Genomic DNA, 22,398 nt, shown 5'->3' on the forward strand with positions numbered 1-22,398 from the left:
ATCCAGGGGGGGGTTGGATAGGCTCCAGAGCAGGAGACTCCACAACCTCTCTGGGCAGCCTGCTCCAGGCCTCCAGCATCCTCAAAGTAAAGAAGTTCCTCCTCAGGTTTAGATGTAAACGACCTGAGAATTGGTAGCATGAAGAATAAACCATGAAACAAGAACTGTCCGTGCCATGTGTGCAAGCAGCTCCATCTCCTGCTCCATCCAGGCTGGCGCTGATCCATGTCCACCTGACTCACAAAATATCCAAGAGCCAGACACTTGGAGTGCCCCAGATCTTGGAGCACCTGGATCATCTCATTCAGCTTGCTTGCTGCCTTCTCACACTCATGGGAGGGTGCCGTCTGGATGCCCTTAAAGGGTGCCTGGATGCCGGCGGGGTGCACATGGGAGCTCGGCACGCCCGGCCATGGCAAGGATGAGAGAGGGCTGTTGCGGACTCCCAGCCGGCCCAGCTGTGCCTGGCATCACTCCACTGTGCTGGGGCTGCCGCTGCTCCTGCCCTGCGAGATGCCTTTGAGCAACCACTTCAGTCCCATGACGGGTTAAAATTCACGGCAGGTGCCCTTGCCGCATCCCCCGGCGCGGCAGAGCTGCTGTCCCCAGCGGCACTCACACGGCGCAGGGCAGCCCTGGGGGAGCCCCAGCCCGGCCTCGGCACCCCTCCGCCGCCCACCCTGCTCCCGGAGCGGCTTCGCCCCGGGCCGTCCGGCTCTGCACACTCCCGGGCCGGCTCCGGGCGGTCAGCGGGGCTCGTGGCAGTGGGTGATGCCGAAGGACGGGCGGGAGGGCGGCAGGGAGGCAGCGGCGACATCCCGCGGTCCCCGGGCGGGGCAGGGCGGGGAGGAGCCGGCGGGAGCGGGGCGGCCGAGCCCTGCCCGCGGCGCTGGGCGAGCGGGCGGTCCCCGCTGCAGCTCGTCGCCTTCTCCTCCTCCTCCTCCTTCTCCTCCTCCTCCTCCTCCTCCAGCACCGCCACCTCCTCTTCCTCCTCCTCCCGGCCGCTGCGGCGCGGGGGCTGCGGGCGGAGCGGCAGGCGCCATGAGCGGGGCGGCGGCGGCCAAGAGCGAGAAGCTGGACGAGGCTCAGGCGCTGGCCCGCAGCTGCGCGGGCAGACCTGACTTCCAGCCCTGCGACGGACTCTCGCTCTGCGCCACCCACAGCCACGGCCGCTGCTTCCGCCTGCACTGGTGCTGCCACCTGGGATGGTGCCACTGTGAGTGAGTGAGCGAGCGGCCGAGCGGTCCGAGGGGTCCCAGCGGGCCGAGGGGTCCCAGCGGGCCGAGGGGTCCCAGCGATCCGAGCGGTCCGAGGGGTCGCAGGGGTCCCAGCGGTCCCGGCTCTGCCCGGCCGCCTCGGCCCCGTCCCGCCCTGTCCCCGCTCGGCCCCGCAGCGGCCGGTAGTGAGGAGCCCGCCCCGCCGGAGCTGTCCCTACCCAGGCGGCTGGAGACGCCCGGGCGGGGTGCAGGGAACCCAGGGCCCAGCCCTGCTGCGATGGGACCCCAAACTATGGGTCTGCTCCCGGCGGATCGGGCGGGCGGCGGGCTGGTGGGGGGCAGCGGGGCAGCTGCACCGGGGCCCGGCGTCCAGACGCCGTTCGGAGCCGGGGAGCGGGCGCAGGGGCCGAGCTGCTGGCGGGGCCGGCTGCTGCCCTGGCACACCGCATGCAGCAGCGGCAGCGGCAGCCCTTCACATCGAGGGAACCATTAAGCAGCTCCTTCGTTGTCGGTTCCGGTGGTTTGTGGAGTTAGATCATGGTTGGACTCGATGATCTTCAAGGTCTTTTCTAACTGAAGTCGTGATTCTGTGATTTTCTTCTTACAGGCATACGGTTTAAAGTCTTGTGAGGAGAGAAGTGACTGCTTTAGGATATATATAGCACATAGTAACTGCCTCAAACCCCAGTGCTGATCCAACTGGGTGCCTGACAACTTTAATCTCTGTGTTCAGGATGCTGATGTGCATAATCATGGAGGCTGGGATTGAGCTGTAGATGTCCAAACACACTTTGATGAATAATTAATTGCACAGAGCCTTGAGGAGCAGGCATTTCAAACAGCCTGGTGCTGCCAGGGCTCGGAATGGGGATGGAGCTGTGCACTTAGGCTGTTTTGTGCATGGAGATCACAAGATCAGAGTATGTTAGGGGCTGGAAGGGACCTTCAAAGATCATCAAGTCCAACCCCCCCTGCCAGAGCAGGACCGTAGAATCCAGCACAGGTCACACAGCAACACATCCAGGTGGGGACTGAGAGTCTCCAGAGCAGGAGACTCCACAACCTCTCTGGGCAGCCTGCTCCAGGGCTCTGTGAGCCTCACAGTGCAGAAGTTCCTCCTCATGTCAAGGTGGAACCTCCTGTGCTGGAGTTTATATCCATTGCCCCTTGTCCTACCACAGGGTGCAGGTGAGCAGGGCCTGTCCCCTCCCTCCTGACCCCCAGCCCTCAGATATATATAAACATTTATTAGATCCCCTCTCAGTCTTCTCCAGACTAAGCAGCCCCAGGGCTCTCAGCCCCTCCTCACAGGGCAGTGCTCCTGGTGTTGTCTGCTGGTGTCCAGGGGAAACATTTGCTCTTGCAGAACTTTTGTTGTTAAAACTCGTGCTCTTGATCTGGAAGGCACAGGGTTCCCTGCCAAGCAGAGCGGTAGTGAGGGAAAGGTTTCCTTGCAGTAGCCACCACTGTGCTTTAGATTGTGAAGCAGTGCTGGGTTTGTTCTTTGTGCATGGAGGCAAAGCCAGCCATGAGCTGCAGTTGTGCCTCAGGGAAGAGGGATGGAAAATAAAGTTATTTTCAATTCCCCTCCTGTCACCACCACCTCCCCCCACCCCATTTTCACCTTTCTCCCTCCAACCCACAGCACCTGGGCTCTATTGGAGTCTCCTCCCTCCCCAGCTGTGGCCGCTTGGCCCTCCCCACCCACTCCCCTTTTTAGTCCCACCAGGAAGGGCAGCAGCCCCAAGCTGAGCCCATCTGGGCAGAGGATCCTCCTCTCATCTCTGGTGAGTGCCCCTGGTGCACACTGGGTGATGGTGGTGGTGACTACAAAGGCTGGGGGGCCTGGTGGCCCCCGGTTGTTAGGGCCAACATTGATGGCTACTCCAATATCATTCACGGGTGCTGGCTGGGGCTCCTTGCTGGGGCTGAGCTCCTCTGGGTGGTTATTTTGGCTGGTTGAGAGTCTTGCACCTAGCTCTGGGGTGGCTCCAAAAATGGTGGTGGTGGAGCAGAAGCTGTTTAGGCTAGGAGAGCATGGTGTAGAGGAAGCAGCAGCTGCTTTGGGGAGGGGAAGCTGGGGGCTGGTAGGGGAGCAGGAGCTGCTTTTTCTCCTCCTAAAGCCTGGGTGGCCAGGGTTAAAGCTGGACCCTTAGGTGAGGGCTTGGTGCTGCTGAAGATGTCTCATGACATCCTGTTCTCCTTTGAAGTCTGTCCCTCCCTCTCCATGGTTTCAGCTCTTAGATGGATTCCCCCTTGTGCACACTCTAGGCAAAGGGAGCCTGAAAAGTTCCCTCTGGTTTGGCTGAGAGCTGCTCTTTGAGTTTGTGACCTACTCAGGGATTTCACCTTGCTTTGGTGTTCAGTTAAAATCAGTTCAGAGCAAGGTTCTGTGCCCTGAAATGAGCTCTGGGTGGTGGCACAACTGGCAGGTGCTGTAGTCACCAGCTGCACAGGGACAGAGATTCCTAGATGCTTAGGATGGTTTAGGTTGGAGGGGACCTCAAAGCTCATCCAGCTCCAACCCCCTGCCCTGGGCAGGGACCCCTCCTACCAGCACAGGCTGCTCAGGGCCTCATCCAGCCTGGCCCTCAACACTTCCAGGCAGGAGGCAGCCACAGCCTCCCTGGGCAGCCTGTGCCAGGCTCTCCCCAGCCTCACTGCAAAGAATTTCTTCCTCCTCTCCACTCTCAGTCTCTCCTCTCCCAGCTCAAAGCCATTGTTCCTCAGCCTGGCACTCCCAGCCCTTGTCCAGAGTCCCTCCCCAGCTCTCCTGGAGCCCTTCAGGTGCTGGAAGCTGCTCTGAGGTCTGCCTGGAGCCTTCTCTTCTGCAGGCTGCACAGCCCCAACTCTCCCAACCTGGCCCCATAGGAGAGGTTCTCCAGCCCTCTCTGATCATCTTGGTGGCCTCTCCTGGACCCTCTCCAGTATGTTTCATTGGCACCTGGTCAATGCTACAAAGACCCTGAAGTTATGACCTGGCTACACTCTTCTGCAAGATTTCCCTAGGCTTAGTAATTTGTGGTCACCATCAAGATCTGTGAGCTCCTGAGCACTCTGGAGTACGGGAGCAGAGCCCAGGGTGGTGTTTCTAATCAGAGATATTATGTGAAACCAGCTGGGGCTCGTCCTGGGGAGGAGGAGGAGGCAGATGTGGAGCTGGGAGCAGCTGAGGAAGTGTCATGGTGGAGAAGGATCTGGAGGTGAGGATGGGTCACAAACCCAGCATGCATCAGCAGGAGGCCTTTCTGCTCAATCCAAAGCCAGAAGCCTTCACTTGGAGCTGCATTCACAGCAGCATTGCAGGGTGCACTTTAATTAGTCTCTTTAGCTCAGTAATGATGAACCCAGGCTGATGGCTTTGTCTGAACATTGCATTTTAAAGAGCTGCAGGAGAACTGGGGAGGTGCTGTAGGAGACCACAGCTTAGCAAACAGGGTTTACAAGGGGCTGCAAAGGCAGAGGAGTTGCTTGGGCTGTGAAAGATGGGTGGACAGAGGGGGGGCTTTGCACAGTGTGAGGGCAGCCTTGCAAGGGAAGCTGTGTTCTAGTCCCTCTCTACACAGGCCTGGATGATAAGCAGTGATCACCTGCCTGTGGCAAGCAGAGTTTAGGTTTGGGTATTAGAGAACATTTTAGCTGGGAAGAGAAATGAAGCAAGGGAACAGCACTTTATTTTAAGTGAGGAATCATGGTCTGTGGAGACCTTTAAGGAAGGCTCAGGCCAGTGTCCTCCTGGTGTCACTTGATCTTGGAGGTGTTTTCCAACCAGAACTGCTCCTCTGAGGTATGTGAAGCTGCTTCCCTCTTGGAAGGACCACTTGAGATCCCATCCAACCCTTAGCTTTCCCATGGCTATCGCAGGCTGCAGAAGTCAGGACAGCTGTGGCAGAGTGCAGGCTGCCTGCTTGGCTCCTGATGATGGTGAAGGAGTCTGGGGTACAGCTGCCCTGGGACGCTTTGACATGCAGACAGCCACAGGGCTCAGTGTCTTGAACCCACACAGAAGTGTGCTCCCTCCTCATTTCCTCGTGCATGTTTCAGAGCTGAGGATCTTCTTGTACCCTGCTCCTGCAGACTGAGTTGAGTTGGACTTGACAGGGGTGAGGATGAATCCTATAATGGGAAACGATGTGAGGTCAGGGCTGGGAGCTCTCCTCCATGGGTGCAGTGCTCTGACTTGGGAATCCTCAGAGGCTTCACCAAAGTGCTCTTCTGACTCTTAAGGGCCGTGCTGGGGCGCAGGAAGCTCTGTATCGATTCAAATGGCCTTTGGGATGTTACTAACCATCAGTGGTGAAGGCCCTGGAGAATGGTAGCTCTTGGAGCAAGGGTGCTCACGCTGAGGGACCTGCGGAGACGCGCGGCTGGCGGGCGCGGGCACAGAAGCAATTTAGCATTGCAGAGCCTCTTGGCTGTGGATGTAATAATCGAGAGGAGCTTGGTCTGAGCTCCCCAAAGCCGTCCCCGCTCTGCAGGAAGCAGTGCTTGCAGTGCTGTCCTTGCCTCTGGTGTTTCACTGCCCCTAAACCAGCAAGAACAGCTGGCAGGCAACATCAGAGGCTGTGCAGGAGACCCAAGCAGCTTGGAGCACCTCTGGTGCTGGGGGTGTCTGCAGGACTTCTGGGAGCTCCTTTGGGGTCACTTCCAGTCTGTCTTGGAGTTGGTAGGGAGCAGATTTCCCTCTGAGGTGGGAGGTGCTGCGTTGTGCTCTTGTGCCTGGGAGCCCTGAGCCCAACCAAAACCTCCATGACCAGCACGTGCCAGATGGGCTCGGGGAGGCTGCTGGTGTGAGGGCTGGCAGGGTGTCACTGGAAGTGTCTGGCCCTGTGGCCAGCACACTGTATCCTGCAACAGGTGTCCACACCACCCTCCCCTGCCTGCTGCCTCACCGCTCCTGTCTCCATCTGGAAGTGGGATGAGGGCTCAAGCCTTCAGAGTCCTTTCCCCCACGGGGAAGAAGGTGCTGGCCCAAGAGGTGGTGTGACTTCAGCCCCTGTGTTTGTCCCTTTACTCACTTTTGTTGCTTGTGCTGTGACCTATCCCTGCATGCACCCCCCCCTTGCCAGGGTGACAGTCCCCTGTCCACCTTCTTCCCTTCCCCTCTGACAGCCTTGTGGGGTTTTGAGAGCTTTAAGTTCCTCAGATCTGCTTTTTCCAGAGCCAGCGTGTGCCCGAGGCAGCTCTGCAGCCTTCCTTTCCTCACCTCTAGATACCTGCTGCAGCTCTGATTTGCACTGATGCTGCCTGGTGGTGCCTGCTTCTGCCAGAAAGGATCAGAGCCTTGGGGCTGCATCTGTCCTGATGGACTTGGACTGTGTTTTGCCAGTTTTACTTCCAGAGAGAGTATCCCACTGGTGCAGTGCCAAGGCCAGCTTCATCCCCAGGCAGTGCAGAGGTCAGGCACTCTGTGCAGCTGTCTCATGCAGAGCATCCTGCCTTCTGCTGAACACCTTGCAGAACTCAATCCTGTGGGGGTCATCCAAAATCCCTGAGAGTGATGGCTCCACAGCACTCCTGTTTCACAGCACTTGTGTCAATAAACAGTGGCTGTGCTGCATTGAATTTGCCTTTCTGTGTTTTGGGGGCCGGTTTTGGTGGGGTGTGCCCTGATTCAGCATCAAGTAAGCAGCCTTTTAGTTCCTGAAAGCCTCCTGCAGGTCTTACATTGAAAACACGCAGCAAATCCATCCCAGTCCCACCACTTCAGCAAGATTCAGCTGTTTGGATCGCTTGCAAGCAAAGAAAGCGAGCGTGGGTGAAAGCTGTGAGGTCTCCTTTGGGCGGTCAGGGAAGAATTGCTCCCAGGCTCAGCCATGCCCCAGGGCTGTGCTGGCAGTAGAGGTTTGAAACCCCACCCTTGCTTCTACCAAGTGGTGTAGAGCACAGGCCAGGTGTGCCTTGAAAGAGCTGCCTGCTGTGCAGCACACCATCACAGCGCTGGCACAGCCGGGTTTGGATCCAGCTCTGGCAGCAGTGTGTGAGGCCGGGCAGGCTTGGCCAGGCATCCAGGAGACTCATTCCTTGGCCAGGGGAACACGGGGTTTATATCATAGTATCAGGCAGGGTTGCAAGGGACCACAAGGATCATCCAGTTCCAACCCCCCTGCCATGGGCAGGGAGGTCCCACACTAGATCAGCCTGGCCAGAGCCTCGTCCAGCCTGGGCTTAAGCACCTCCAGGGACGGGGCCTCAACCACCTCCCTGGACGACCCATCCCAGGGCTTCACCACTCTCATGGGGAAGAACTTCCTCCCCACCTTCAGCTTCATTCCATTGTGATGGGTGGCATGCCCCAAAGGGCACCTGTCCTCTGGCTGCTGCTGGGGTCTTCTCTGGCTTTGGCACCTGTGCCAGGGACCAGGACCAGAGGGTGTTTATGTTCCTTCTTCGTCTGCCTGCTGAACAGGGGCCCAGGCTCTCTCTTGGCTCTCCGTCCCTCCTCGCTGTGCCTGCAGGCTCCCTGCTGCTGCACCAGCCAGCTGTGGTCTGGGGTGGGTCTGTGCTGTGTGCTTGGGCAGGGGGTTGTCTGTCTGCCACAGCTGCTGCCAGGCAATGAAGCCATCCAGGCTTCATCCACTGCACCCGGCTGACCCTCAGCAGAGCCTTGTTTCTTGCACTCCTCTCAAATACCAGTGGCCCTATTTGATAACAATTTAACCCAAACCGATTCGATTTCTGTCCCCCAGAGCTGGTGACAGCTCTCTGCTGAGGGCAGCCCCGGTGCCCTGTGGTGGTGTCACGTCGCCTCTCCTGCCTGTCCCCGGGCAGTGCACACCCCAGCTGGCCAGGTGCTGGGATTCTCCCTGCTCCCCGCTGATGTGCTCAGCATCTAAGCAGCTCTGTGCACACAGGAAGCGTTTCCACGGTGTCCCTGGAGCCGCAGAAGCTCTCAGCAGGGGCTCTGGCGATCTTTGAAGCCTCTGTAATTATTCAGAGCCCATCCTGCCCGCGGGAGCTGTGAGCAGGGAAGCAGCAAGGCAGCCAGTAACAGGGCCCTGGGAAGTGAGCTCCGGTGGTTACTGAAGGCATTCAAGTGTGCCATGAGAGAGCTTGGGGGCCAGGAGCTGTGTCTGCCTGCCAGCTTCTCCTCTTCCCTCCGTGTTAAGGAGGCAGCTGCAGATCTGGAGGGCATCTTGACACAAGCCCTGGGGTGCTCTGCAGCGCTGCATGCACTGCACATCTGCTTGCCTGTGTTCTGATGGCTTGGCTTTGTGTCGGCTTTCCATGACAATAAAACTCTGCCACATCCCAGAGCAAGCAGGAGGCCAGCAGTGTGCCAGGGCCTCATCTGTGTCCCTGTCTGCCAGACGGGATGGGGACTGGAGCTTGCTGGAAGTTGCCAGCCTGGCACTGGTGATGGCACCTTGAATTTCCAGCAGTGCTGTTCTACAGGGCAAGCTACTTGGATTCAGAGTCACAGAACGGGTTGGGCTGGAAGGGACATGAAAGATCATCCAATTCCAACCCCCTGCTATGGGCAGGGACACCTCCCGCTAGCCCAGGCTCCTCAAGGCCCTATCCAGCCTTGGCCTTCCTGGTGATGGAGTTGTTGGAGACACAGCAAAGGCATTTGGAACCTACTGACAGTTTCAACCCTGAGGCCGAGTGTTGGGAGTCACTCCTGCATCCCCCTTTGGGGAGAGCTCTGAACAGGAGTGCAGCAGTGGGGCTGGGATGGGAGGGTGAGGGATGGTTGCAGTCCTAAAGTAGGCATTTTTCACTTGCTTTTGCTGTGGAAAGGATTTGAACCTCTGTCCAGCCTGTCCCTGTGTCTGGGCATTGCTGAGCACCAGGCAGGAGCTGCAGAGGGGTGGATTTTGCAGCTCATGGTGCAAAAAGACTGAGGATTTGCTGCCTGTGGCTGTGTAAGGTCTTCTTTCCACCTGCACTTGGAAGAGCTGTGATGTCCTGGCTCCATTTCACTAAGCTGTGCACAGTGAAGGGAAGTGTGGCACCTCAGTCTGTCCTGAAGGGAGACTCCAAGGGAAAACCACTCAGCCACGAGTTTGTACAGGTGCTGCTCTGGACCTGGGCTGTGTTTTGTTGCTCTGGTTTGGGTTAACCTACAGATCACAGTATGAATGCACTGCTGATGCTGAGGCTCACAGCCATGTGTGGGTTCCTCATACCCTCTGAAAACATCAGGTGAGACCTGCAGTAATGTGTCCACTGCTGAGCTCCCCAGTTCCAGAGGGACAGGGATCTGCTGGGGAGAGCCCAGTGGGGGCTATGAGGATGATGAAGGGACTGGAACATTTCTGCTGTGAAGAGAGACTGAGAGCCCTTTGGTCTGGAGAGGATAAGGCTGAGAGAGGATCTGATCAATATCTATCAATATCTGAGGGCTGGGGGTCAGGAGGAAGGGGCCAGGCTCTGGTTGGTGGTGCCCAGGGACAGGACAAGGACCAACAGGGTCAAGCTGGAACCCAGGAGGTGCCACCTCAGCATGAGGAGAAACTTTGGTGTGAGGCTGCTGGAGCCTGGAGCAGGCTCCAGAGAGGTTGTGGAGTCTGCTCTGGAGCCTTTCCAACCCCCTGGATGTGTTCTGTGTGCCCTGCCCTGGGTGCCCTGCTCTGGCAGGGCCTTGGACTGGATGATTTCCAGAGGTCCCTTCCAGCCCCTGCCAGTCTGACTCTGTGATCAGTGCCTGCTGGCATTCCTGTTGAAGTCCTCTCTGTAGCACAGCTCTGTTTAGACACAGACCTGCTCTGTTGTTACTAACAAAACCTCTGAGAGCACTTGAAAGGAGCAGACCACAGGAAAAGCTCTGAATTCAATTTCCTGCTCTAAGTACTTCTTGGAGGACTGACTCCCCTCTATGCCTCATACAGGACTGAATAGAAATCACTGCTCCTCTGGCTCCTGAGGGGTCCCTGTGTGCTGCAGCCGAGCCTCTCTTTGCCATGCACAACTGGGAGGCTCTGTTTGTGTCCATCTGAGGAGTGTGGTGCACAGGGCCTTGGCCTGCTTGCCCAAAAGTCACTGATCTGTGGGCAAGAGCCTCTGGCTGCTGCAGGGCAGTGGCAGCTCTTTGCTGTAGCTGCTCAAAGGGTTAACCTGCTGGCTTTGGGCAGCCTGCTGGGGAGCAGCCTCAGCAGGCAGGCTGTGGACGTTTGCTGCCAGAAGCAAGTTACTGCTAAAGGAAACGCTGTGGTGGTGTCCCAGCAGCTCTTGGCGTGGCTGTGAACTCAGGGTGTTCTGAACAGCTTTGTGGTGAGGGCCAAGCCCCTGCTCAGGGGTCTCCATTCTGGCTGCCGGCTTCAGGCACTTGTCTCACTGTGGAGTGCCAGCTCAGACATAAAACCTGTGCTGGGGGAGGGAGCAGGGTCCTGTGGCAGGCATGTGGCTTCCTTCCTGGGCTCTGCAGGTGAGGAGATCCATCTGCCAGCTTCAGCCTGTGAGGTGCCTGCTCCTCACACCCAAAGGCAAAGGTGCAGGGCTGCAGTGCCTCCTGCCACATCCTCCTTGCTCTTGTGGCTGCTGTGGACCTCTCACAGCTCTCAGCCTGTGGCCCTGCCCTCCGAGACAAAGGGACTCTCCTGGTTCTGGTCTTGGTGGCTTGCATCCTGCAGGTCTGCAGAGCTGGCTGTGGGCTCAGCCTTGCTGGAAGCACTCAAGAGGCCTTTCAGGTACTTGGCACAGGACCTGCGGTTCCCTGGCAGCAGCGGTCAGGAGCAGGCAGCTCTTTGCTCGTGCCCATGCCCCCAGCAGAGCTGAGCTTGTACCAAATGGACACCTTGGGGAGGTTTTGTGTAATGGCTCTGAGTGCCTCACGTCCACAGCTCCCCTGCAGCTGGGTGGCTCGGTTCTGCTCGTTGGCAAGGCTGTGTCAGACATCTTTGTTTCTATACAGGACAAAACCCCAAATGCTTTCCTCACAAACACTGAGATGGGCCAGAAGGAGAGCTGGGACAGAGCGGGCTCAGCTGCGGATGGGTGGCACGAGCCTGTGCTGGCATCAAGAGCTGACTGACAGCAGACTGGATGCCAGGCACGATGGATTTAGCTGTCTGCATCTTCCTGCTTGCAAAGTGGCCCTGCTTGAGCATGTGTGGTTTCCCTTCCAGCACCTTCACCAACTCCTCTGTCCACAAGATCTGGAGGAGGTTTGCATGATGCCTTTGGTCCTTCCACTGCTCAGGTTTTACGCAGGGACTGATCACAGCATTCAGGCGGTGTGGTTGGTGCACCTTAGAGATGTTTTTGCCAATAGCTGAGCCTGCTCACATAGATGGAAGTGAAAAACCTACTGGGAAAGTTAAATCTGATTGCTTGGCAACTGGGGCTGTTTTTTAACATCCCCACACTTCAGTTCAGGCAAAGCAGCAGTTGGAGTTTATATTTAACCTGTGTTGTACAACAACTCCAACAAGAGGCTTGCATTTGTGTTCTGACTGCTGGCTGCAGAGCCCACCCCTGTGCCCTCACAACTGTTCTGCTTGTGTGCTTGTCCTCAGCCCTGGGACACTGTCCCTGCTGTGCTCTGCTGCCATCCCCCTGGGGGCCCAGGGTGCAGTGCTGGGGCCAGAGCATGCCTGCAGCCCCCTCGGGCAGGGGGCTCGGCTGCCCCAGGCCATCTGCTGCCAGCTCCCTGAGTTTGGACCCTGGCCTGCTGACCCTGAGCTATGTTCCAGGGGTCTGCACTCACTCACGGGTGCTGCTTGTCCCCAGCTTGGACTCCACCATCTGCATCAGGGTGAGATGATCAGCTCTGCAGCCTCCTGCAGCCCACCAGCGTCAGCCCCTGCCTGGGCAGGGCAGGGGAAAGGAGACAGCCACCTTTTGCTTTGCTTTGCTTTGCCCACCAGGAAAGCAGGCTGCAGCCAGCAGAAGGTGGCTGTTCTAAGCTACAAGCCCCAGCCTCCTCCTCCAGCCCTCCAGCCAGGCTGTCTCCCCTGGGTGCTTCTTGCATGGCGCAGTCCCTCGGCCAGGACTTTCCTTCAGGAGCCCCTGGGGCGTGCTGCCTGTTTGAAGGCTCACAGGAAAACATTCCCATGGCATCCAGAGGCTGCCCCTGCAGCATGTCCCAGACAGCTGGAAGAGGCCTGGGCCTCGTCTCTCTAGTGCCTGGGAAATGTCTTTGTCTTCTAGGTAGCTTCTGACACTGATCCCTGCTTATCCTCCTCTGTTACCATATCAGCACATGGCTGCATGGGATGAGGAGATGCTGCAGCCTGAGCAGATGGTGCACAGGGATGGGTTTGTGGAATAAATATTTAGCACTGAGCCCTTTTTTGGCTATTTTATGTACTGAATTTACAAAACCACCCAGCAGAGCTGTGGGATGCAGAGTTGCAGGGGAGAATTTGATGGGTGGGGGCACAGGTTTCCCAAGGAGGTGGTGGAGGCCCCACCCTTGGAGGCACTCAAGGTCAGGCTCGATGGTGCCCTGAGCGTCCTGCTGTAGTTAAGATGTCCCTGCTGACTGCAAGGGAGTTGGGCAAGAAGACCTCTGGAGAGCCCTTCCAACTCAATGCATTCCATGAGCCTGTGCAAAGAGGCTGCTCCCCTCTGCAGCTTTGTAGAGGGATTCATAGAGTGGCTGGGTTGGAAGGGACCTTACAGAGCAGCCAGTTCCAGCCCCCTGCTATGGGCAGGGACACCTCCCACCAGCACAGGCTGCTCAGGGCCTCATCCAGCCTCCAGGCAGGAGGAAGCCACAGCCTCCCTGGGCAGCCTGTGCCAGGCTCTCCCCACCCTCACTCTCAACAATTTCTTTCTCCTCTCCACTCTCAGTCTCTCCTCTCCCAGCTCAAAGCCATTGTTCCTCATCCTGGCACTCCCAGCCCTTGTCCAGAGTCCCTCCCCAGCTCTCCTGGAGCCCCCTCAGGTACTGGAGGTCTGAGTCTCCCTGAGGTCTCCCTGGAGCCTTCTCCTCTCCAGGCTGCACAGCCCCAGCTCTCCCAACCTGGCCCCACAGGGGAGGTTCTGCAGCCTCTGCTCATCCTCATGGCCTCCTCTGGAGCCTCTCCAGCAGCTCCAGGTCCTTCTTGTGCTGGGGGCCCCAGAGCTGGAGGCAGTGCTGCAGGTGGGGGCAGAGCAGAGGGGCAGAATCCCCTCCCTGTGCTGCTCTCTCCCTGCTCTGGCTGCAGCTCAGCACTCCCTTGTTGGGAAGCACCCCCTCCCTTATTGGAAGGCAACCCCCCTGGCTTCAGAGCTTGAACTGGGATGCCAGCTCTCAGCTCTGCAGCCCTTATTCAGGCTGTGCTGCTGGAGGTGCCTGAGCTGCTCTGTGAGGCTTCCCTTGCCTGTAACCCTGCGTGGGGCTGTGCTGGGCTGCTGGTGCGACACTTGCCAGGGGAGCTGGAGGGAAGGAGCAGGAGTGGTGTGGGTTTTGGGGTGTCCATGTTATACCCCCTCACAGTGGCTATTAAGCAAATGAGGCTTCTTTAGGAAGGTTTATGACTGCAGGAAACATTTCCCAAGCCTTCAGGGATGCTTTTGCTTTAAGTCTGGTAACTCCATATAAGCAGTAAGAGGAAGGAGCAGGGAGGACAGAAGGTCTGCTTGCATTTAAGAGTCACCTGCTCTTAGGCCAAGGTGCACAGCAAAGCCTGGGAGGCTGGGCAGCTGGCAGCATTTGCCACCATCAGCCTTTTTGTGTTCAAAGCAAATCAAGTCAAAAACAGCATTGGATACAAAACTGGGGAAGAAAACCTGCTTCCCCCCCTCCCCCTGCTTGGTTTCTTGTGCAAAGCTTAGGGCTCCCTGAGCCAGGGGCTGGCACAGCTCTCTGTCACCACACAGCAGTGACAGCCAACACCTCTGCTCCACAGCAGCACTGCACAGACTGGCTGCTGGCAGAGCCACTGCAGGAGCTCTCTGGGTTGGTTCTTCTCAGGGCTTGGCTGAGGCTGGGGGTGGGGAGGGTTTGTTGGTGCTCTGCTGTAGGGGCAGCTGTCAGAGGATGCTCTTTGCAGTGATGCACTGCTGGTAGGTCAGAGCCTGCTGATGTTTCCTGCTGTGCTTCACAGAGCCATAGAATGGTTTGGGTTGGAAGGGGCCTCCAAAGGTCACCCAGCCCAGCCCCTGTGCAGCAAGCAGGGACATCCCCCTCTAGATCAGGTTGCCCAGAGCTTTATCTAGCCTGACCCTGAATATCCCCAGGGACAGCAGCTGAGGTCCTGTTGCAGGCCTGCTGTGGTGGTGATGGTGGGAAGCTGGTGTTCCTTGGCAGAGCTGGCTTGTGTCCTTGCAGGCTCTCTTATGAGCCCTTACAGTGCCTTCTGGCTCTGCCAGGAGTACTGGAGCTGTGCAGAGTGCTGTTTGCACTCCTTGCACCAGGAATTCGAACAACCTTGCTGCTTGCTTGGAGTTGTTTGGAAGGAGCAGAGGGCAGAAGCATGGAGAGCATGAAGCTGTTGCCTGTCTTGATCTGCAAGGCTTCTTCCACATCAACAAGCACTTCAGTTATGCTTTATTATAGCCACCCACTGCACACACTTCAGCTCTGCTCCAGCTGTAAATCCAACAGTGGCCTGGAATGTTTTCCTTTCCCTCTGGTGGCTCATTCTGTGCCCCAGGCTGCCAGCACAGCTTGTGCTGTGTGCTGGGCACCACAGTGCCCTGCCATGGACACAAGGAAGCCTGCACTGGCAGTGTGCTCTGGGTCTCTCCTTCCATTTGCCTCTGTGCTCGAAGCAGAGTGCAGTTTGAAGCTGCTGTAGCCCTCGGTGGCCATCCATGGTTTGGGCAACCTTGGCATGCAAAGGTTTGCACAGACTCACAGGTTGCACTGGGTTGGAAGGGACCCCCAGAGCTCATCTTGTCCAACCACCAGGACACCTCCAATTAGCTCAGACTGCCCAGAGACTGCTGCCCCATGCTCTGTATGTAGCTGGACAGAGGAAGGAGGAGGAAGGCCAGAGGCACTCATTTGGGGCACTGCTGCAGGCTGTGAGCCTGCCCAGCAGCAGCACCCTGGAGGTGCTCAGTCCAGAATCACACTTCCAGATCCCCCCTGGGGAAAGGGGTGCTGAGTGCCTCAGGCAGGCTTAGAATGAGAGAATCAGCCAGGTTGGAAAAGATCTCAGGGATCATCAAGTCCAACCTATTACCCAATAACCAACACCTCCTGACAACTAAACCCTGGCTCCAAGTGCCACATCCAATCCCTTTTTGAACACCTCCAGGGATGGTGACTCCACCACCTCCCTGGGCAGCACATTCCCATGGCCAATCTCTCTTGCTGGGAAGAATGTCTTCCTCACCTCCAGCCTAAACCTCCCTTGACACAGCTTGAGACTGTGTCCTCTTGTGCTGGTGCTGCTTGCCTAGGAGAAGAGACCAACCCCCAACTGGCTACAACCTCCCCTCAGGTAGCTGTAGACAGCAAGAAGGTCTCCCCTGAGCCTCCTCTTCTCCAGGCTAAGCAACCCCAGCTCCCTCAGCCTCTCCTCATAGGCCTTGTGCTCCAGACCCCTCCCCAGCTTTGTTGCCCTTCTCTGGACATGGCTGCTGAGTGCACTCCAGGTCCTATCTGCAGGTGGAGGCAGTAAGCTCTGCTGTACTCTGTAGAGGAGGAACTCTATCTGCCAGGACACCCTGCTTTGTCAGTGGCTGTCCCTGGGCAGCCCAGTCTGGTAGGGCAGAGCCATCTGCCACCTCTGCCACCCACTGCCCTGGGCCTCCTGGAGAGCCAGCTGGGTGTTTGACAGCTCCTGCCTTGTCCTTGGGCTGCTGTGCCAATCCAGGCAGCAACACAGTGCTGCAGCTTGTAGTTGTCATCACCTGCAGGACAGCTTCGTTTGGATGTCAGAGGGGCTGCATCCAGGCAGCTCTGCCTAGGGGCAGCTGTCTCCTGCCACACTGCTGGGATGTGGAACACTTCCTGCTGGAGGGATGCTTGGGACCTCTCCCTCTCTTGCTAGAAGGAAAACCAGTGCTGGAGAAGCTGATCCCCAGGGTCTCCCCACACAGGGAGATGTGGAAGAGCAACCATGCAGTGAGCTGTCCTTGGAATGAAGCAGATGCCTCCCAGCCCACACTGTCTGCTGTCACTTGTGCACCATAGTCCCTGCTCTGCTTTGCTCCAGAGCTACCTGGGAGCATTAGAATGTTTTGGGATGTTCTTCCTGGTGGGGACTTCCCTCCCACCTAAGCTGATCTCTTTGGCAGAGTGGTGTGTGGCAGCAGGAGAGCCCTGCAAGGCTGAGTGAGAATCCCAGCTGGCTTTGCAGTGGGAGGGCACTGGTGCCATTGCAGAGCTGTAGGTTCCAGTAGAGACAAGTCACAGTCACAGAACCATTCAGGCTGGAAAAGACCTCTAAGGTCACTGAGCCAAACCAGAGCTAAACTGCCATGGCCACTAATCCATAGCCTGAAGCACCACCGCTGCAGCTTCTTGAACCCCTCCAGGGCTGGGGACTCCACCACCTCCCTGGTCTGCCTCTGCCAGGCCCTGACCACTCTGGCACCAGAGACATTTTCCTCCTCTCCAACCTAACCCTCCCCTGGCACAATTCCAGGGGTCATACTGGATGATCTCTGGAGGTCCTTTCCAGCCCCTGCCAGTCTGTGACTGAAAAGCAGCAAAGTGCTCTCCCAGCATTGGGAGGTTGGCCTGTGGGTGCACCTTCAGGGCTTTTCCTTCATGGAATTATCAACTTCAGCCTAGGAAAGAGCTTGGGAGGCGGTGTCTAGTCTGGCATCTGGATTTGTGCAGAGCTTTGTCATTTCCAGGAGCATTCATCAGCCCAGCTGAGCTGTGGAGGTCTTCAGCTGCCCTGGCAGGAACAAACAGGCGGTGAGGTTGCTGCTGGCCTGGGGAAAGAAAGGCAGCAGGAGAGGAGCTGACAGTGCTGCTTTGTCCTGGGCTTCACCAGCTTGCTCAGGCCAGCAGAAACACAGCTGTTTGAGTGGGAGTCCAACCAGACCAAGAAGTCTTAGAAGAGAACTTAGGGACTTAAGCTTTTAGGGCAATTTTACATCAAGAAGTCATCCCTGCCAGCCCCACAAGCAGCAGGGCTGGGGAGCAGTCCTGGGTTTGAATTCCTTGAGGCCTTGAGCAGTTGAGTCTGGTTGAGAATGTCCCTGCCCATGGGATCTCTGAGATCCCTTCCAACCAGAGCCATTCTGTGATACTCTGATATCTGAATAAATCAGCATCCTGCTCTCTGGGTTTGGGTTTCCATGGGCTGAGTGCTGGCAGGCACTGGTCCAACCGGCAGCACTAAGTGGTCATCTGTGGTGCTTTGCAAGGTTCAAAGATGGATTTCTGGAGTAGAGTGGGTGGCAGGAAGCCAGGGGCTGCTGCTGTTCCAGCAGCTTGTGAAGGTGAGCTCTGCTCAGCTACCCCAGAGAGCTTCCTAGAGAAGCTGTGTCAGCAAGAGCTGGAAAATGCCCCAGAGACCCCAGCCCTCTACTGCTGCTCCAAAGGGCACCGAGGAGGAAGCTCTGCCCTGCGCTGGAAGTGTTTGAGGGCAGCACTTAATGCTGCTGAGTCCTGTCCAGGAACCAGAGCAGGACAGTCAGAAGGATGCCAGGTGGGGAGGGGGGCTTTGTGCCATCCAGCCACAGCCAAACAGAGGGAACAAAGCCTGGCTTGAACCATGGAGCTTGCACAGGGCTCTGCTGACAGCGATCATTGCACAGAGCACAGGAGGACAGGGCCTGAACGAGGTGTGGGAGGTGAGCTGCTCAAATCTGTTGACCAGAAATCTTCTTCCCCTGCCCACCCCCTGCTGCTACCTCGCTGCTCTCTGGCTGGCTTGGTGGCTGCTCCCTCCCATGGCAGGGAGGACTTGGGGGGGGCTTTTTTCTCCAGCTTTGCCCGGTGCTGGTTCCCAGAGCCTACTTCCTCCTTTTGCTAGCCTGGCAGTGCTGCTCCCATGCTCCAGGGCTCCCTGAGCTCCCCTTTGGCTCCCTGGGCTCTTCTTTTGGCTCCCTGTTCTGTGGCCTTTCCTCTGTTCTTCCTGCCCTTGTGCCAGGGGTTTGGAGTCCCAGCAGAGTGCAGCCAGCTTCTACATGAGCCATTTCCCTACCAGCAGAGCAGCAGGGGTGGGAAAAGCCTTCCCTGGCACTGGGGGATTCCCTGGTCACATCCTGGAGCTGGACTGGAAGCAGAGCCTGTGTGAGGGCCCTGGCAGAGCCTCTGAGCACCCCAGAGCCTGCTGCAGCCGAGCTGGGGTCTCTGAGAGAGGAAGGGGCAACTGACATGAGCAGGGCTGCAAATGCTGAGTGGTGTGGCAACTGTGCCCACCACAGCTCAGCTCATTGTTGCTGGGGGACCTGGGTGGCTTTCTCTCCTTACCTGACAGCTGCAAGCACCACAGCAGCCCTTCAGTGCTTTGCTCCTTCTCCTGCCTGTGCAAGGCAGGATCTGCAGCCCGTGCCAGAGCCTCCCTGCTTGCAGGTCTTTGGTGCCATGCTTCCATGGTGCAGGAGCCCCAGGGAGGCAGCAATCTTTGTCAGGCTTCACCCCAGTCAAGTGCAGCATTTTGAGGTCCTAGGCATAGCCTCCAGGGTCTCAGTTTTTCCTAACCAAGTGCTGATTTCTGCTCTTGTATTTGTTTCTTTTAGTAAAGCTGTTCAGGTCTGGCTCGTTCAGGTCTGTAGCCCCAACCTAATCCTATTTTCTTCCTGCTTCCCCAGACAATCAGGGTGCCAACCACATTTCTATGGCTTGAGAATTCCCTTGTTTTCAGCCTTCAAATTCTAATTGTAATGGTGTTAAAAGCTCTGCTTCATAATGCAGACAAATCTGATTTAGTCCCCAGAAACAAATGCAACGTGGGAAGCTGTGCAGGAAGCCTCCTTGGGCCTGGGAACATCGCTGCTGCCCTGCTAGAGGCTGCAGCAGAGGGGGAAGCTACTTGGCAAGGGCTGGGGGCAGGCTCGCTGCCCGTCCCGCTCCTCCGCTCCGGACTTGTGCTCCTGGAGTTAACTCTCTGGAGTTAGTGATGTCCTGCAGGTGGCTTCGGGGCAGGACAATGTGTGGGCACGGCACTTTGGGACAAGGCACTGCTGGGTCGACGTGTGCTCTGCAGAGTCCCTTCCCGTCCCTCCGGTTGCGCGGTGCTGTGCGAAGGGCCCGGCCGCGGCCCGCGGGGCACCGCTGGTCGTCACCGACGGCCCGCGAGTCGGTGCCCGAGTGCCAGGCGATGACCCCCCCGCCCTCTGTGCCCGCAGGTAAATACGTCTACCAGCCCATGACGCCGGTGGAGCAGCTGCCCAGCACGGCGATCCCGGCGCGGCCCCGGGAGCCCCCCAGCACCATCCAGATCTCGGTGTCTCTCACGCAGCACTTCCTCAAGTTCGCTCCCGTCCTGCAGCCGCCGCTGCCGCCGGCCTCGCCGCGGCTCTGCGCCATCGCCGACCTCTTCCTCGACAGCTACCGCGTCAAGTGCATCAACGGCAAGATGTGCTACGTGCAGAGGCAGCCCCCGGCGCCGCCGCTGCGGAGCGGGCCCCGCCCGGTGCCCGCCGGCAGCGCCTTCGGCACGGAGGAGAGCGGCACAGCAAAGCCGGAGCACTGCTCGTCCCCCTCCAGCTCCGAGGACTCCGGCATCAACGCCGTGGGGGTTCACTACATGGAGTCGTGTGACGAGGACACGGAGGGGGTGGCCGAGCTCAGTTCAGAGGAGGATTACAGCCCGGATAGCAGCTGGGAACCGGACGAGTGCCCGCTCCTGTCGCCCTCGCAGTGTGAGATGGAAGTGATCGAGACGATAGAAACCACTGTGTGACCCCACAGGCTGGCAGCAGCGCAGCCCAGCTCCCACTCGGAGACGTTGCTTTTGTAGTCTTTCTCTTTTCTGTTTCCCCCCACAATCTCTCTTTTCCAGTGCACCTGAGGGTTCGGATTCCCGGACTGCAGCCGCGGGACTCGCGTGTCGGTAACCGAGCAGCAGCCTGAGCCGCTGGAGCACATCCTCAGCCCCACCGAAGCCATCTGCACCTGGGGGGATGATCAGGCTCAAGACTTCTGCAGCTGAGACAGGTCCTGTGCTTGGCCTGGGCTCCACCATGCACTGATCACACCAGGACGTGCACTCGAGATGGTACCATCTGCCAGGATGTTCAAAGCACAGGGGCTGAGCTGGTGCAGGACTCTTGCCAGTAGCAGAAGCAAACTCAGCTCCACGAGGCATGGCCACCAGAGGCTCTTCCCACCTCTGGTCTTGCTCCTTGTCCATCCTTTTCTCTAGTGCTGGTGCCCCCCTTCTCAGAGGCTGCTGGCACCACTCTCCAGTGGGTCAGCAGGGCAGCTAGAGAATGCCCAAGTGCCTCCAACTTTCTCCAGGCTATGCACCGAGCATCTGCTGAGGGCTGTCAGGCTCTGTACCCTCCCTGGCAGGCGACTGCTGCTCAGCTGCCTGGCTCCAGCTCAGCTGCCTGGCTCCAGCTGGTCCCTTTCCTCTCCATGGCTCTGGGGAAGATCTGTCTTTGACAGCTCCGTGGGCAGGAGCAGGCAGAGCTGGCATGCAGCTGCCTGACCAGCACTCCGTGGGGTGGAGGATGCCAAGTGAAGGCAGTGGCTACCTCCAAACACACAACCCCCAGCTCCACTCTGCCTGCTGCTCCCTCCTGTGCTGTGTGGTGCCACACTCCTGCACTCAGGACCTGCCTCAGGACCTGCCTCCAGGCCTGGTTTGCCCTGAAGAGTGACAAAGTTTATCATCAGCCACAGCACTGTGTCAGCAGGGCCTGGGGCAGCACAGAGGCGCCCGGAGGTGCCCACGGCATCCATACCTGAGGTCACACTGCTCCTGCTCCTCTGCACTCACTTCAAGAGCAGAGTCAGTCATGGAAGGGGTTGGGTTGGAAAGGACCTTGAAGCTCATCCAGCTTCAACCCCCTGCCCTGGGCAGGGACCCCTCCCACCAGCCCAGGCTGCTCAGGGCCTCATCCAGCCTGGCCTTGAACACCTCCAGGGAGGGGGCAGCCACAGCCTCCCTGGGCAGCCTGTGCCAGGCTCTCCCCAGCCTCACTGTAAACATCCCTCAAGCAGCTGGCACATGCGAGCTGCCTCACTGCTGGTTTGGTGGCAGCCCTGCAGGACAAAACCAAGGTGGTGCTCAGCATTCGGGCAGCTGGCAGCAGCTGGGGCCAGCCGTGGCTGTGCTGTGGCCAGGACTGGATTCCTTGGTGTTTGCCCTTTGCAGTGCAGCCCTGGTTGGTGACTGCCAGGCTGCAGTTCAGTGTGCTAGGGCCTCCTCCCCGCTGCAGGGTGGCTCCAGAGGCTCATTCCTCAGTGTCCCTGACCACGTAGTACTGATCCTGTCCACTTTGTACCCAGTCTCGTTAGCAGATGTAGGCAGCAGTGTGTGTGGTGTGCACAGGGGCTAGGGGTTCTCCGTACATGGTGACAAAGTAACTCTGTACTTTCTAGACTCAGACTTCCAGACCCTGGGGTGCAGCTGTGATGGCTCAGGGGAAGTGCAGTGCTTGCCCAGGAGCACCCTGGGCCCTTGCAGGACCAGCTGCATTCTCCTGCCAAGGCACTTGGGATGACTTTGGTGTTCTGAGGGTGTCTCAGTGAAGACTGTAGTAAACCTAAATAGCATTTCTTTCTTTTTAAGGGCAGGGTTTGTCTTTTGTGGTTAATTAAGGTTTTCTAACAACCCTTTAGTGTCCCTGGCCCCTGCAGACACATCCCCTCGGTAGAAGGAAGCATTATGTATAACCTACAGCATTTACCCATTTAACCTTTCCACTGTAACCCCAGCGGGGAGCTGACAGAGCTCACTCCTGTGCCTGCCTGAGCTTCCTCCCGCAGGTGGCGTCTCCTGCCTGGGGTGAGCTGGCCAGATGCATCCTTCCAAGGGGGGCAGCAGGACCTCTCCTGGAGACACAGTGCTCCTTGCCAGCTCTCACTGCAGGCACCAAGCACAGGAAGGGGCATCAGGGCCCTCTGAGCTCACCGTTTGCAGGCAAGCAGGAGCCGGGGCGGCAGCTGTGAGCGCAGCGAGAGCCAGCTGGGGACTTTCTGACCAAGCCTACCCCAGGGCTCTCTGCTCCTGCAGGTTCCCTCACTGTTGTCAGGTCCCTTTCCTAACCCTAAGTAATTAGCAATATTCACAGGCTGAGAGTGTCTCCTACCCAGGATTTGTTCAGATGTCTTAAGCACAATGAGCTGCCTCTCCCTTCTCTTGTCCCAGGGAGGCATCGGTGGAGCAGCCTGGCATGGGCCAGGGTTGGTTCTGGGCAGTTTTCAGCAGCCAGCACAGGGGCAGGT

General features: G+C 58.1%; 1 protein-coding gene across 1 annotated transcript; it reads left to right on the forward strand.

Moving 5' to 3' along the window:
* The first annotated feature begins 952 nt into the window (after positions 1 to 952).
* On the forward strand, positions 953 to 20,292 carry C13H3orf70 (chromosome 13 C3orf70 homolog). The gene is made up of 2 exons (XM_054166824.1): positions 953 to 1,216; positions 19,350 to 20,292. The coding sequence occupies exons 1-2, from the start codon at positions 1,042 to 1,044 to the stop codon at positions 19,904 to 19,906; spliced, it is 732 nt and encodes a 243-aa protein (XP_054022799.1). The 5' UTR covers positions 953 to 1,041; the 3' UTR covers positions 19,907 to 20,292.
* Positions 20,293 to 22,398: the final 2,106 nt, after the last annotated feature.

The sequence above is a fragment of the Dryobates pubescens genome, chromosome 13 (assembly GCF_014839835.1).
Source record: "Dryobates pubescens isolate bDryPub1 chromosome 13, bDryPub1.pri, whole genome shotgun sequence".
NCBI classification, from domain to species: domain Eukaryota; kingdom Metazoa; phylum Chordata; class Aves; order Piciformes; family Picidae; genus Dryobates; species Dryobates pubescens.